Source organism: Chelonia mydas, chromosome 24, assembly GCF_015237465.2.
Source record: "Chelonia mydas isolate rCheMyd1 chromosome 24, rCheMyd1.pri.v2, whole genome shotgun sequence".
In the NCBI taxonomy this organism is placed as follows: Eukaryota; Metazoa; Chordata; order Testudines; family Cheloniidae; genus Chelonia; species Chelonia mydas.
The window spans coordinates 18,874,012-18,890,281 of NC_051264.2; the positions used below are offsets into that span (position 1 = coordinate 18,874,012).

The 16,270-nt window shown below is 67.6% G+C and overlaps 1 protein-coding gene across 3 annotated transcripts in view; it reads right to left on the bottom strand.

Annotated features, from left to right (window-relative positions):
- The window catches only part of CEACAM16 (CEA cell adhesion molecule 16, tectorial membrane component), a 50,459-nt gene that overhangs the window by 33,501 nt on the left and 688 nt on the right, over nt 1-16,270 (bottom strand). The window contains exons 2-3 of one of the 3 annotated variants that reach the window (XM_043535525.1): nt 15,690-16,061; nt 6,377-6,742 (exon numbers count right to left, since the gene is read on the bottom strand). In XM_043535525.1, coding sequence (XP_043391460.1) covers nt 6,377-6,742; nt 15,690-16,061 — 738 coding nt within the window. Of the gene's footprint in view, nt 1-6,376; nt 6,743-7,549; nt 7,764-15,689; nt 16,062-16,270 lie in introns of those variants that run through there. The other 2 variants (XM_043535524.1, XM_043535526.1) reach the window with 2 other exon arrangements.

The window sequence follows — 16,270 nt, forward strand, 5'->3', positions numbered from 1 at the left end:
GCCACGGTCCTTAATAAACTATTGACTTAGCCTGGTTCCCAGACCGAGCCGCCCGCCCGCCTGGAGCAACCTTCCTCCAGGCCAGTGAGTCCCCGCTCAGCACCGCCCGCGGCCCTCGCCCCGTGGCCGGCTCCCGACCCACCGCACGCAGCGTGGGTGGGCCCCAGCGCCCCGACGCAGTGGGGAATTCCCCACGGGGCTCCATGGCAGAGGCTTTCCTGGACGCAGGAAATGGGGCAATCGGCCGGTGGAGCAATACCCGGTGGGAGGGGCCGAGGGTAACCAGCAGGAACGGGAGCGGGTGGGGGCGGCTGTGAAGGAGCGTGAGACCCAGGGGACAGACACCCCCAGGAAGCGGCAGAGTCACCCCCCCCAACCGCACACACGCACCGTTCCCTAGCAGCCGAAGGGGAAGTGGGTGGGTGCAGCTCGGAGGGGACAGTCTCACCCAGGAGGGGCCCTGTGGGGCTGCCCTGCCTGTGGGTCCAGGCTCACAGCACAGACTGCCCCCCACACTGGATCGAGACGGGTCCTGCTGGGGGTGCTGGAACTCGGGGGCTGCCGCACCCCTTGGCTGGACGTGGTTTCCATCACACGCAGGGTTTGCAGGGTTCAGTGGCTCTCAGCCCACCACTGTGCGTATGGCTCCAGCGCCCCTGGGTCCTGCTGCCGCGAAGGGGCAAAGCCCAGAGGGTCCAAGCCCAGGGACACAAATCAGGCCTGGCCCAGCGGGGCCGACCCCTGTCTCCCCAGGAGCGGGGCAGAGAGCTCCCTGCCGGGGCAGCCCCTGTCCGGCTGAGCCTGCGGGGGGCTGGGCCTCGCTCCTCCAGCAGGGGGCAGCAGCGAATGCCAGGCACGGCCGGGGTCCGGGCCATACGCACCCGGGTCCCCTTGGCCCTGCTGGGCCGGCATCGTGCCGGGGGCTCCCGTGGCCTGGCGGCTTCGCGTGCGGGGCCTTTGCTCCCACGCTGCTCGCCCTGCTCCCCTGGGCTGTGCCGTGAGACGCTTCCCGGGGTGCCGGGCTGGGAGGCCTCCTGTGACCCCTTGCCCCGCTGTGAGGAGCCTTGTCTGGCGTGGCTGGGGGTCAGAGCCCCGAAGCCCCCCGCTCAGCCCTCGACAGGTCAGCGATCGGCGCCCCCCAATTGCCCAGGATCCCGCTGGGGTGCCCAGCCCCTGGCGCTGCCCACTGGCCAAGTGTGACGAAGTGGGACTGTTCTTAATGTTTCCTCCGAATATTGTGGGGGTGCCTCAGTTTCCCCTATGCAGTTCTTAAGTATCTAGGGGGTGGGAGAAGGGTGTATGATCATTGCAGAGCCCTAGAGGGCAGGTGTGTACAGGGGTCTAGACACAGAGAATGGCCGACACCCTGTTTCCTGGCAACTGATGGCCTGGGCCCTTCCGCCCTGCAAGGTGAGAGCTAAAGGGTTGGAGAACAAAGGAATCAGGTGACCTCCTGGCCCGGGAAAGGAACAAAGCCCAGAGGAGGAGGGGCTGGAGGGAGTTTTCAGTTTGGGGCTGGCTGGGACATGGAGTGAAGGGCAGACGTGGTTGTCTGGCTCACTGCCCCCCCCCCAAAAAATGGACCCAGCTGAGGGTTCTTGTTCTCTGCACCTGCAAGCTCTGTTTTAGACCATGTTCCTGTCATCTAATAAACCTTCTGTTTTACTGGCTGGCTGAGAGTCACGTCTGACTGTGAAGTTGGGGTGCAGGACCCTCTGGCTTCCCCAGGAGCCCTGTCTGAGGGGACTCGCTGGGGGAAGCGCACGGAGGGGCAGAGGAGGCTGAATGCTCCGAGGTCAGACCCAGGAAGGTGGAAGCTGTGTGAGCTGTGTGTCCTGAAGAGAGGCTGCTCACAGAAAGGCGACTGCCCCAGAGTCCTGACTGGCTTCATGGGGAGCAGTTCCAGAGCATCGCCCAGGGACTCCGTGACACCAAGTTCCCAGCTCCGCTGCCCCCACGGACTCGGACCCCCCAGCTGAGCAGTGACCCCCCCAGCCAGCGCCCCACTCGGCCCCAGCACGGCCAGGCCTTACAGAGACAACCAGGCTGAGTTTATTGACCGGAGCCCAGAGCTGGAGAAGGAGCCGCTGGAGGCTCCTGTTATTGACTCCTCGTAACTAGGGATCGGGAAATGACAGGAACGGGCAGCAGGTTTAGAACAAACACAAGGAAGTCTTTCTTCCCGCAACGCACCGTCAACCTGTGGAACTCCCTGCCAGAGGATGTTGAGAAGGCCAGGACTATAACAGGGTTCAAAAAAGAACTCGATAAGTTCCTGGAGGATCGGTCCATCAATAGCTATTCGCTAAGATGGGCAGGGATGGTGTCCCTAGCCTCTGTTTGCCAGGAGCTGGGAATGGGCGCCAGGGGATGATCACTGGGCGATTCCCGGGTCTGTTCATTCCCTCTGGGGCACCCGGCACTGGCCACTGTTGGCAGACAGGACACTGGGCCGGATGGACCTTGGGTCTGACCCACTCTGGCCGCTCTTACGTTCTCATGGAGTTAACGGGACAATGGGTAACATGGAGAACAAACTGGGGACGCGTTTCCCAGCGTCCCGACGTCCCGAACCCGCCCCTGGAAGCTCCTGCGGGTTCAGCTCCCCCCAGCATCCGGCTCCCAGCCGCCCGGGCTCCGACGCTCCCTGCAGGAGACAAACCCGCTGGCAGCTGCTCCCCTCGGGGCAGGACCCTGGGTGCACCCCGCACCCCGCGATAGCTCCCACCAAGCCAGCGTCTGTCTCAGAAACGCCTGCCCCCCGCACTGGGCCCTTTTCCCTGCTGGCTGCTTCCCTGGGGTTGGGACAGACGCTGCTGGGGCCTGGCTCCAGGTGGAACCAGCCACCTGGCGAGCGCGGCATCACCCAGCTGCCCCGGAGCCGGGCACAGAGAGAACGGCCCGGTGCCTCCTGTCTGCCAGGGACGGGCCTGGCGCCTCCCGCTGCCCGGCTGGAACCAGCCCCTGAGACCCAGGCCAGACACACAGCCCCGGACGTGACCCCGGGCACACGGCTCGCCACCGTGACCGCGCCCAGCGATGCCAGCTCTGGGCAGGGACCCCACAAGCCCCTTTGGGGGCTGGGCTGTAGACGTCAGAGCCGGGGGCCCCAGGAGCCCCTCGGCGCCCTGTGCCCTCCGCCAGGGGTCCCGGGTCCCAGCCGGGCGGGTCGGCATCGCTGTTCACAGCTCAGCACGGGAGAACTGCTTCAGGGAGGGGAAGACACAGGGCCGGGCACTGGAGGCAGGCGGGGGGTAAGCCCTGGGCGGGGACCCCAGGCCCTGGTTTGGGCACCAGTGGGGCACTGGGGAGATCCGGGTCTGAGTCCCTGCAGCCCCACAGACTCCCCATGGGACCCAGGCTGGTCACTGAGCCGCCCGGGCCCCTCTGTGCAGTGGGGAGCCCGCGGCCTGGGGTGGGACACAGCTCAGCGCGCCAGGCTCAGGTCAGGCGGGCGGAAAACAGGGCACGTGCCCCAGGCTGGGGGGTGTTTGGTCCTGAGACGTCCCCAAGCCGGTGGCAGAGGCGGGCTCCCAAATACTGTGCTGGGCACAATGGAGCCAGAGCCACTCACAGGCGCCGAGTTTCTGATTTCTTTGGAGGGGCCCAGACGCTGCGGTGATGGGCGCCAGGAAAGCAGCCTGGACGGAGGAACCCCCCGGGCCGGGCGGTGGCTGTTCCTGCCCTTTAACGCTTCATCGGCGGGACGTCCCCTGGCGGCGGGACCCAGGCTCGGGGACGCGCCTTTCCCAGTATGCACCGGGGGGCCGGAGGGGGCATCACTTCTTCAGCTCCTCGTACACGTTGTGACGAAGTGGGACTGTTCTTAATGTTTCCTCCGAATATTGTGGGGGTGCCTCAGTTTCCCCTATGCAGTTCTTAAGTATCTAGGGGGTGGGGTAAGGGTGTATGATCACTGCAGAGCCCTAGAGGGCAGGTGTGTGCAGGGGTCTGGACACAGAGAATGGCCGACACCCTGTTTCCTGGCCACTGATGGCCTGGGCCCTTCCCCCCTGCAAGGTGAGAGCTAAGGGGTTGGAGAACAAAGGAATCAGGTGACCTCCTGGCCCGGGAAAGGAACAAAGCCCAGAGGAGGAGGGGCTGGAGGGAGTTTTAGTTTGGGGCTGGCTGGGACATGGAGTGAAGGGCAGACGGGGTTGTCTGGCTCACTGCCCCCCCAAAATGGACCCAGCTGAGGGGTCCCGTTCTCTGCACCTACAAGCTCTGTGTTAGACCATGTTCCTGTCATCTAATAAACCTTCTGTTTTGCTGGCTGGCTGAGAGTCACGTCTGACTGTGGAGTTGGGGGGCAGGACCCTCTGGCTTCCCCAGGAGCCCTGCGTGGGCGGACTCGCTGTGGGAAGCGCACGGAGGGGCAGAGGAGGCTGAATGCTCCGAGGTCAGAGCCAGGAAGGTGGAGCCGGGTGAGCTGTGTGTCCTGCAGACAGGCTGCTCACCGGAAGGCGACTGCCCCAGAGTCCTGACTGGCTTCATGGGGAGCAGTTCCAGAGTATCGCCCGGGGACTCCGTGACACACGTCCAGCTGTCGGGGCTGCAGCGTCTGGGGGAAACGGGGACGATTCAGCCGGAGACGCCCCAGGGGAGGGCCCAGTCCCCTCCCCCCCGTGGGACCCCAACAGCCCCTCCCACACCAGGGGCCCATCCTCCCCCTCCCAGTGCTGGGCCCCCCATAGCGCCTCCCCTCAGCCCTGAGGCTCCCAGCTGGTCCCCTTCTGGCTCACTCTGCTCCCCCCGCTCTGGGATGTGTTAACCAGCCCCATTCTCAGCCATAGGGCTTCTGGGGGGCAGCTCCCCCTCCCCCCACTGGGTCCGAACCCCCCTCAGGGGGAGGATACAGCGCAAGGGGCCGGTGCTCACCTGGTACGTGGGGCTGGGATCAGGGGGGCTCCCGGGCTGGGCCTGGGGGAGACAGAGGCAAGAGGGGCTTTAGCACCAGACCACAGAGACCTCCCCTGGCCCCTGCAGCCGAGCTCGGGGTGCGGGGAGGGAGCCTGGGAGAGGAGGGAGCCTGGGAGAGTCCGTGGGACCCAGGGTTTGTGTAACCCTCCCCCACCCCCGCCCAAAGGGGACAGGGTAACCTGGCTGGGGGCTGCGGGTCGGGACTCAGGAGGGGGCGGGACTGGAGCCTTGTCACTCACCACTGGCCCTGCCCCGGTTTTCGGGGGCAGGTTCTCGTACACCAAGACGGGTGCCCCGGTCTCCTTGGGGGTCTCGTTCCGGCAGCGAGAGTCTGGGAGGAATCATCAGAGATGCTGGAATTGGGGTCCTGGCTCCCAACCCCCCCTGCTCTAACCACGAGACCCCACTCCCCTCCCAGAGCTGGGAGAGAACCCAGGAGTCCTGGCTTCCTCCCCCCAACCACCACTCTAACCACTAGACCCAAGTCCCCTCCCAGAGCTGGGAGAGAACCCAGGAGTCCTGGCTCTCCTGGGGGGGCCGGGTGTTACTCACAGAGGAAATAGGCCCCGACTCCGACCAGCGCCGCCCCCGCCAGCGACCCGATGACAATCCCAGCGATGGCCCCGGCAGAGAGACCTGGACGAGGGGCGTCTGGGGCTGGAGGAGAGATGTGGGGAGGGTTGGATCAGACGGTCAGTAACAATCCCCCCACGCCGCTCCCTGCAGCCTGGGCCCCTAGCGCCGCACTGGGGCATTGGTGCCAGCACTGGGATCCCTGTGTCTGCAGCGCGTTCTTCCATCTCGGAACAGAGAGAGCGTCCCTGGGGGAGCAGTTGTATCCGACCCCAGGGGAGCCCTCGCTCTACGGGGCTCCTGCCCCCCAGCCCTGTGGAGGATTCAGACCCAGCTCCCTGGTGGCAGTAGTGAGCTGTTATCCAGCCACAGACTTTATTGTAGGGCTACACAGCAACATGGGAAAGAGTGGGGCTCTGGGAGCCAGGACTCCTGGGTTCTCTCCCCAGCTCTGGGAGGGGAGTGGGGGCTGGTGGGTTAGAGCAGGGGGGGCTGGGAGCCAGGACTCCTGGGTTCGATCCGGGCAGGGCAGGGGAGTGGGGTCTGCGTGGGGAGGTCTGTGGAGCCGGCACAATGGGGTTAATGCAGATTATACCAACTGCGACAGCAGCAGCTGTTGGGGGGGGGTCCCTCCCCATCCATAGTCAGTCCTGGCTCCCAGCTCAGGAAGGGGGCGTCTGGGGGCCCAGAGCCCCACATCTCTGTGTATTGGGGGTCATCATCTCTTGGGGGCAGGGGGGTGGGATGCCACATACAGGGCAGGGTCTGTGTTTGGGGGCGGGTTCCCCCCATGTCCCAGCCAGGCTCGTCCCCGGGGGAGAGGCCCAGAGCCGATCGCTGGGGCGGGGATGGGGAAGGGGCAGGGCCCGGGGGTGGCACTTACCGGAGACGGGCAAATGCACCGTGGCGAGGCGAGGGCCAGTCGGGCTCAGAATCTGCACCGTGTAGTTCCCGGTGTCATTGAGCGTTAACCCCGCGATGTGCAGGGCGCAGCCCGGCCCCGCTGTCTCCCGCCCCGTGTGGGCCGAGCCGTTGGTCTGGCCGGGGGGTGGTCCTGGGTAGTAGGTGAGGATCCGGCTGGTTTCATCAGTGGTCGCTGATCGGTACCAGCTGCAGCTCACCAAGTCCTGTGGCGGATTCTGGGGGGCCAGGCTGACGCCCCCTCCCACCGCGGGGCTCGGTGGGGTGAGGACGATGGTCACCGGGGTCTGGGCCGGCGCCGGCTGGAGGCAGGAGCCCAGGACGGAGGCTGCGGGGGGGAGACCAGAGAGACAGAGACCAACTGGTGCCCCTCACTCCTGACCTGCAGCCCCTCCGTTTGCATTTGCACTGTCCCCTGTTACAGTCCTTGGTGTCCGGGACACCTGGGTCCCCCGTCCCCCCGCTCCACCCTCTCAGCTGCAAGGGACCCCTCGCCAGGTGCCGCCCCGCCGCCTTTTGCTGCAGCCGGTCCTGCCTCGACCCAGGGGAGGCGTCTCTGGGCCGGGACCCTGGAGTCCGGACCCACAGGCAGCGCAGCCCCACGGGGCCCCTCCGGCCTCAGACTTCCCCTCCCAGCCTCCTCCGCCCACTTCCCCTTCGCTTTGGAGGAAGGAACCCGTGCGGCGGGGGTCGGGGGGTAGGGAAAGGGTCTTCTCCCTTCTCCCCCCGTCCCCCACGGGGTGCCGGGTCCCTGGGTCTCTGCCTGGCTCTGGTTCCGCCTGCTAGACCTGGGGGGAGGGAGTTCAGTGGGGGGGGGCTGGGTGTGTCCCCCCCCAGTTCTGTAGCCCAGAGAGACACAAGCAAACAGCTGATCCCTGCTGCGGGACACAACGGGGCTTCTGTGCGTGTCCCCGCGGCTTCGGGGCACAGCCTGGGGGAGGGTGGGGTTGGAGCCAGCCTGGGAAAGGAAGCGTCAGAGCCCCCCTCCGGCTACTCCAGCCCTGGGGTGCCCCTCGCCCAGCTCTGCCGGTGCCCCTGAGTCCCGACCCACAGCCCCTCCGCTGTCATTGACACTGGCTCTTATTGAAGCCCTTTGTGCCCCGGACACCTGGGTCCCACGTTCTCCCCCTCTGACCTGCCAGGAGAATCCCTGTCCAAGGGCCGCCCGGTCTGTGGGGGATTCGCCCCATCGCCCTTCGCTGCTGCGGGACCCGCCGGGACGGCAGAGACGCCTGGTTCCCAGCTGGGGGCAAAGGGCAGAGACGGGGGAAGCGGGAGGGAGCGGAGCCGGCACAAAGCACCTGCCTTGCCCCTCCCAGCCCAGGTATGGGGCAGGGGGTGCGGCCCCTTTGCCACTGTGTCCCCCCTTTCCTGACAGCCCTGCCTGCCTCCCCTGCCGGGGGGAGGGACTCACCCCCCCTCCCGCTGCCTCCACCCAGACACGGGGGCGGGGGGGTGCAGCAATCCGGGCCCCCGCTGCTCCCTTGAGGGGGGGGTCTGGCCCTGGCAGATGTGTGTGTGTGGGGGGTCACACAGCGCAGAAATCGGCCCCTGGGGGGCTGGTGCATGAAAGCGGGCAGGGCCCCCCGGCTTCCAGGACTCCTACTCCCCCTGTTCCCCCCAGATATTGCCCCCCAGTGGAGGCTGTGTGGAGGGGGGGGGGCTCATCCCTGGAAGTCACCCATGGGACGTGGGAGACAACCCCCCCGTTAGGGAGTGGGGGGTACAGGGAGACCCCTGTGGGGGGGGGCAGAGCCCAGACTGACGGGAATCTGGGACATTTCTGGGAGCCAAAGGGCCCCCCGGCAGGATGGGCCGGGGCTGGGGGGGAACAGGACAGAGTGTGAGGCCCCTGGGCAGAGACAGACACAGAGCTGGGCTGAGCAGCCTGATCCCGCCCCGCCTGTGGGCCCGCGTGTGTCCACCCCCCCGCACCCACAGACACCCCCAACCCCACACACACCTGCACACACCCACAGACACCCCCATGATACACACCTCCATGATACGCACCATACACACCCCCACCCCCACACACAGACCCCCATACACACCCGCACAGACACCATACACACACCCATAGACACCCCCACGATACACACCATACACACCCACACACCCACACACACACCTGCACACACCCACACCTACACCCACAAACACTCCCCACACCCACACCCCCACACCATACACACCCGCACAGATACCCCATTCACACATACGCCACCCACCCACACACCCATACACCCCCCACACACTATACACACACCCATAGACACCCCCACGATACACACCATACACACACCCCCACCCCCCACACACCCATAGACAGATCCACTCACCCACCCACCCATCCTCCCACACACATACACGCACAAACACTCCCAAACACCCACACCCATACACACCGCCACACTCATACACACACACAGAGTCATACACACACCCCCACCCCACCCCCACAGCAGGGCCCGACCCGTCCAGCAGGGGGCGCAGGGACACACACACAAACACACACACACACACACACACACGGGGCGGGGGGGTCACATCACTATCAGCCCGTCCGACTCGCTGCGTCCTGCGGTTCCCAGCACTGCGGAGCGTTACCCCGGGGGGTCGGGGAGCCGCCGGCCCGTTGTCGCTGCCCCGGGGCCGGGGCTCTTGGGCCGAGCGGGGCTGGGGGTGGCGCCGTCGGGTTCCACGTTCTGCGCAGGCGGCTGCAGGCCAGGCTGACCCCCCCCCCCCCGCCCTTGTGGGGGTCGAGGGGGGGAGTCCGGGGCAGGGGTTGGCTGGACACGGGCCCCAACCCTCCCTGTGCCAGAAAGGGTCACACGGCCCCCCCCGGCTCCCCCCACCGTGCGGTCAGACAGGGCAGGGCCAGGAGGAAACTCTGACTCACGGAGGAGAGAAGGAGCCCAGGGGAGAGACAGGGCCCGTGCGGAGCAGGAAGCAGGAGAAACAGGCAACAGCCGCACACAGACCCCCCCAGCCGGACCCAGACACCCCCAGCCAGACACAGACACCCCCAGCCAGACACAGACACCCCCAGCGTGACACAGACAACCCCAGCGTGACACAGACACCCCCAGCCAGACACAGACACCCCCAGCCGGACACAGACACCCCCAGCCAGACACAGACACCCCCAGCCGGACACACCCCCAGCCAGACACAGACAACCCCAGCGTGAGACAGACACCCCCCGGGCGGACACAGACACCCCCAGCGTGACACAGACACCCCCAGCCGGACCCAGACACCCCCAGCCAGACACACCCCCAGCCGGACACAGACACCCCCAGGACGGGGGCAGAGAGCTCCCTGCCGGGGCAGCCCCTGTCCGGCTGATCCCTGCGGGGGGCTGGGCCGCGCTTCGCCAGCAGGGGGCAGCAACGGGCCAGATGCACCTGGGTCCCCTAGGCCCTGCGCCAGCGACCCCTGGACCCCGCCCGGAGCCCCCAGCCTGCAGGGACGGCCCGCGCCCGGGTCACGGGGGGGCCCTGCCCGGAGCCCCCAGCCTGCAGGGACGGCCCGCGCCCGGGTCACGGGGGGGTCCTGCCCGGAGCCCCCAGCCTGCAGGGACAGCCCGCGCCCAGGGCCTGGGGGGGCCCTGCCCGGAGCCCCCAGTCTGCAGGGATGGCCCGTGCCCGGGTCATGGGGGGCCCTGCCCGGAGCCCCCAGCCTGCAGGGACGGCCCGCGCCCGGGACACGGGGGGGTCCTGCCCGGAGCCCCCAGCCTGCAGGGACGGCCCGCGCCCGGGTCATGGGGGTCCTGCCTGGAGCCCCCAGCCTGCAGGGACGGCCCGCGCCAGGGGCCTGGGGGGGCCCTGCCCGGAGCCCCCAGCCTGCAGGGACGGCCCGCGCCTGGGACATGGGGGGCCCTGCCCGGAGCCCCCAGGCTGCAGGGACGGCCCGCGCCTGGGGCCTGGGGGGGCCCTGCCCGGAGCCCCCAGCCTGCAGGGACGGCCCGGGGCCTGGGGGGGCCCTGCCCGGAGCCCCCAGCCTGCAGGGACGGCCCGCGCCCGGGTCATGGGGGGCCCCACCCGGAGCCCCCAGCCTGCAGGGACGGCCCGCGCCTGGGACATGGGGGGCCCTGCCCGGAGCCCCCAGCCTGCAGGGACGGCCCGCGCCCGGGGCCTGGGGGGGCCCTGCCCGGAGCCCCCAGTCTGCAGGGACAGCCCGTGCCCGGGACATGGGGGGCCCCGCCCGGAGCCCCCAGCCTGCAGGGACGGCCCGCGCCTGGGACATGGGGGGCCCTGCCCGGAGCCCCCAGCCTGCAGGGATGGCCCACGCCCGGGTCATGGGGGGTCCTGCCCGGAGTCCCCAGCCTGCAGGGACGGCCCACGCCCGGGACATGGGGGGGCCCTGCCCGGAGCCCCCAGCCTGCAGGGACGGCCTGCGCCCGGGACATGGGGGGGCCCTGCCCGGAGCCCCCAGCCTGCAGGGACGGCCTGTGCCCGGGACATGGTGGGGCCTTGGCCGGAGACCCCAGCCTGCAGGGACGGCCTGCGCCTGGGTCATGGGGGGTCCTGCCCGGAGCCCCAGCCTGCAGGGACGGCCTGCGCCTGGGGCCTGGGTGTGGGTTGCCTACTTTTTAATTGCACAAAACCACACCCTTGCCCCGGCCCCACCCCTTCCCCAAGGTCCCCACCCCACTCACTCCATCCCCCCTCCCTCCGTCGCTCGCTCTGCCCCTCTCTCACCTGCCTGGGCAGGGCTTGGGGTGTGGGAGGGGGTTCAGGGTGTGGGCTTCGGGCTGCCCTGACCTCAGCCAGCGCCTGGGAAGAGCCCGGCGTGTTCCTGCGGCCCCCTAGGCCTCAGCGCGGCCGGGGCAGGACCGGCTCTCGGCACCAGCAGACAAGCACGTGTTTGGGGCGGCACAATTCCAGGGGCGGCTCCGAGCTCTGCCCCCACCCGCAGGCCCCGCCACCTGGGAGTGTGGAGCCAGCGCTCGGAGAGGGGGCAGTTCGCGGAGCCCCCATGGCCGCCCCTGCACCTAGGAGCCGCACATGCCGGCCACTTCCAGGAGCCGCACGGAGCCAGGGCAGGCAGGGAACCTGCCTTAGCCCCGCAGCGCCGCCGACCGGGCTTTTCCTGTCCGGTCGAAAGCCGGACACCTGGGAACCCTACCTGGGGGTGCCCTGCCCGGGACCAGGTTATAACACAACGGGGTGCAGGGGGCACGGCCCAGCTGCGGGGCCATAATCACAGGGTCCACGGAGGCCACATGTGGGGCCTTTGCTCTCTCTCTGCTCCCCCTGCACCCATGGGCTGCGCCGTGTGACGCTTCCCGGGGTGCCGGGCTGGGAGGCCCCCCGTGACCCCCTGCCCCGCTGTGAGGAGCCTTGTCTGGCCTTGCTGGGGGTCAGACCCCCGACCCCCTCTCCATGGACAGCACAACCCTCTCCACGCTCAGCCCTCGACAGGTCAGTGATCGGCACCCCCCAATTGCCCAGGATCCCCCTGGGGTGCCCAGCCCCTGGCGCTGCCCACTGGCCGAGTTCCCAGTGTGAGGATGTGACGCAGCAGGGAGGGGGGAGTGTTGACCTGGGAATGTGCCCTGGGGACGGGAGACCTGAGAGCCTGTCACCTGAGCCAGGAGGGGGAGGGGGAGGTAACACCTCTGCCCAGGAATGTGGACGGAGGCTGCAGCAGGGAACCTGCTGGGTGGGTTTAGTTTCAGTTTGGGGCTGGGTGGAGGAACACAGGGAACCCCAGGGCTGGGGTCTAAGCTCCCTGCTCCCCGAAGGACTTGACTGAGGGGTCCTGGGTGTACCCACAAGCTCTGTTTTGGACGGTGTTCCTGTCGTCCAATAAACCTTCTGTTTTACTGGCTGGCTGAGAGTCTCAGTGAATCCCAGGAAGAGGGGTGCAGGGCCTGGACTCCCCCACACTCCGTGACACCCAGCTCTGCTGCCCCCATGGACTCGGACCCCCCAGCTGAGCAGTGACCCCCCAGCCAGCGCCCCACTCGGCCCCAGCACGGCCAGGCCTTACAGAGACAACCAGGCTGAGTTTATTGACCGGAGCCCAGAGCTGGAGAAGGAGCCGCTGGAGGCTCCTGTTATTTACTCCTCGAAACACAAGGACTAGGGGTCGGGAAATGACAGGAACGGGCGGCAGGCTTAGAACAAACACCAGGAAGTGTGTGTGGGATGTGGGGGAAGCCCTGGGCGGGGACCCCTGGCTCTGATTTGGGCACCAGTGGGGCACTGGGGAGACCCGGGTCTGAGTCCCTGCAGCCCCACAGACTCCCTGTGGGACCCAGGCCGGTCACTGAGCAGTGGGGAGAACGGCCCAGCCCCCCACAGGGGTGGGGACGAGGCCTCAGAGGGGCCCAGACGCTGCGGTGATGGGCGCCAGGGAAGCAGCCTGGACGGACGGACCCCCCGGGCCGGGCGGTGGCTGTTCCTCCCCTTTAAAGCTTCATCGGTGGGACGTCCCCGGGCGGCGGGACTCGTGGACGTGCCTTTCCCAGCATGCACCGGGCCCCTCCCAGCATGCACCGGGGGGGCAGGAGGGGGCATCACTTCTTCAGCTCCTCGTACACATCCAGCTGTCCGGGCTCCAGCGTCTGGGGGAAACGGGGACGATTCAGCCAGAGACGCCCCAGGGGAGGGCCCAGTCCCCTTCCCCCCATGGGACCCCAACAGCCCCTCCCACACCAGGGGCCCATCCCTCACCGAGACCAGCAGCCCCTCCCACTACAGGGTGCCCATCCTTCCCCCCCCCCAGTGCTGGGCCCCCCAGAACCCCTCCCCTCAGCTCTGGGGCTCCCGGCTCATCCCCCTCTGGCTCGCTCTGCGCCTCCCCTGGGGGAATGTAATAACCAGCCCCATTCTCAGCCATAGGGCTTCTGGGGGGCAGCTCCCCCCTCCCCTCACTCGGTCCGAACCCCCTCAGGTGGAGGATACAGCGCAAGGAGCCGGCGCTCACCTCGTAGATGGGGCTGGGGTCAGGGGGCCTCCCGGGCTGGGCCTGGAGGAGACAGAGGCAAGAGGGGCATTAGCACCAGACCCCAGAGACCCCCCAGCCGAGCTCGAGGGGGGGAAACCGGGAGAGTCAGTGGGACCCAGGGTTTGTGTAACCCTCCCCCACCCCCGCCCAAAGAGGACAGGGTAAACTGGCTAGGGGCTGTGGGTCTGGACTGAGGGGCATCCGCAGAGGAGGGGCTGGGCCTGGAATAGAGGGGGGTGGGGGTGGCCCTTGTCACTCACCACTGGCCGTGCCCCGGCTGTAGGGGGCTGGTTCTCGTACACTGGGACAGGTGCCTCGTTCTCCCGGGGGGTCTCGTTCCAGCAGCGAGAGTCTGGGAGGAATCATCAGAGACACTGGAATTGGGGCCTTGGCTCCCAGCCCCCCTGCTCTAACCACGAGACCCCACTCCCTTTCCAGAGCCAGGGAGAGAACCCAGGAGTCCTGGCTCCCAGCCCCTCTCCTCACTCCCACTCTAACCCACTACACCCCACTCCCCTCCCAGTGCCAGGGCGAGAACCCAGGGGTCCTGGCTCTCCCGAGGGGTGGGGGCTGTTACTCACAGAGGAAATAGACCCCGACTCCGACCAGCGCCATCCCCACCAGTGACCCGATGACGATCCCGGCAATGGCCCCAGCAGAGAGACCTGAATGGGCACCTGAGGGAGGGACATCAGGAGGAAAAACGTGTGTGTGGGGGGGCAGTGTTGGATCAGACGTTCAGCCACAATCCCCTCACCCCACCCCCTGCAGCCCGGGCCCCTAGTGCCGCACTGGGGCATTGGTGCCAGCACTGGGATCCCTGTGTCTGCAGCGCGTTCTTCCATCCCGGGGACTCACCCACGATCCGCACGGCGACAGACGCCCAGGCAGTGCGGCTGGTGACGGGGTTGTGGACCCGGCACTCGTACGTGCCGTGCTGAGCCCAGGTCGTGGGGCTAAAGCTCAAGTTGGTCCCGGTCTCCTTCATGTCGGTGCCGTTGAGAACCCAGCGATAGCTCGGGGCTGGGACGGAGTCGGTGACACACGTCAGGGTCAGAGGGGACCCGAGGGTCACGTTGATGGGTCCAGGCGGGTCTATTCTGGTGGAGTCTGGCCCATCTGCAGAGAGAGAGGAGAGCAGGGGATGGACGGAGGGTCCCAGTATAAACAGCCGCTGTGCCTCAACCCAGAGATGGCTGCATCTCAGCACCAGGCCAGAGAAGCCTGTAGAAACAGCCCGCATGATCCACCCCAGAGGCAGCTGCATCTCAGTGGCCCGGAAGGGACCCTCCATAAACTTCCCCTGTGCTCCATGCTGCATCTCCGCGGCTGGGTGATGCCGGCAGGGCCGGGGGCAGCGCGGCCGGGGGACGGGGCTGTAGTTACTCACAGGCCACTGTCACGGTGCTGGGCTCGCTGCGTTCGGTGCTGACGGGGTTCCCGACCTCGCACTGGTAGGCGCCGGCATCGCCCCGGGTGACACCCAGCACCGTGAGGGTCCGGTTGTCAGGGGACAGTCCCAGCCGGTCACTGGGCGCGAGGGACGCCCCGTCCCGGAGCCAGAGCACGGTGTCGGTGCTGGGGGAGCTGTTACACGTGAGGGTGAAGGTCCCGTTCTCCAGCACCTGGGCTTGGTTTGGCGTCACCGTGGGCCTGGGCAGCATTTCTGGGAACAGAGAGAGCGTCACTGGGGTGAACAGCACCGTGGGAGTCCTGACCCACAGCCCTGTGCGGGATTCCGACCCAGCTGCCTGGTAGCAGTAGTGAGCTGTTATCCAGCCATCATCTTTAGCATAGGGCTACTTGGGAAAGAGTGGAATTCTGGGAGCCAGGACTCCTGGGTTCTATCTCAGCTCTGGAAGGGGGGTCTGGTGGGTTAGAGAAGTGGGAGCTCTGAGCCAGGACTCCTGGGTTTGATCCAGGCTCTGGGGGGTGGGGCGTGTGAGCTCTGCGTGGGAAGGTCTGTGCACCTGGCACAGGGGGGCCCTGGGGGCCCATGCGATGCAGATAATCAGTCCCAACAGTGCCTGGGGGGCCAGGGTCATTCCCCGTCCATGTTCAGGTCCATGTAGGCTGGGGCAGGTTTTGGCTTCCAGTTCAGGGAGGGGCAAGGTGGGGCCTGGGGGTCCAGAGCCCCACAGTTTGGGGGGTCACCATCTCTCAGGTGTTGGGGTACCTAGGTTGCCCCACGGTGTCTGAGTTTGGGGGCAGGTTCCCCCCGTGACCTAGCTGGGTTCTTCCCAAGGGGGAGACACCCAGAGCCCCATCGCTGGGGCGGGGATGGGGAAGGGGCAGGGCCCGGGGTTGGCACGTACCAGAGACGGGCAGATGCACCATGGCGAGGACAGGGCTAGTCGGGCTCTGGATCTGCACCGTGTAGCTCCCGGTGTCGTTGAGCGTTAACCCCGCGATGTGCAGGGAGCAGCCCGGCCCCGCTGTCTCCCTCCCCGTGTGGGCCGAGCCATTGGTCTGGACAGGGGGTGGTCCTGGGATGTAGGTGAGGATCCGGCTGTTTTCATCAGTGGTCGCTGATCGGTACCAGCTGCAGGACAGGAAGTCCTGTGTCGCTGGCTGCGGGGCCAGGCTGACGCCCCCTCCCACCGCAGGGCTTGGCGGGGTGAGGATGATGGTCACTGGGGTCGGGGTCTGGGCCGGCGCCGGCTGGAGGCCGGAGCCCAGGATGGAGGCTGCGGGGGGGAGACCAGAGAGACAGGTACCAACTGGTGCCCCTCACTCCCGACCTGCAGCTCCTCTGCTTTGATTTGCATTGTCCCCTGTTACAGCCACGTGTGTCCCAAACACCTGGGTCCCATGGTCTCCCCCCCCCCCCCCCCCCCCCCCCCCCCCCGCGCCTCCCAGAGCTGCCTGGTCTGTCATGGATTTGCCCCACCACCCT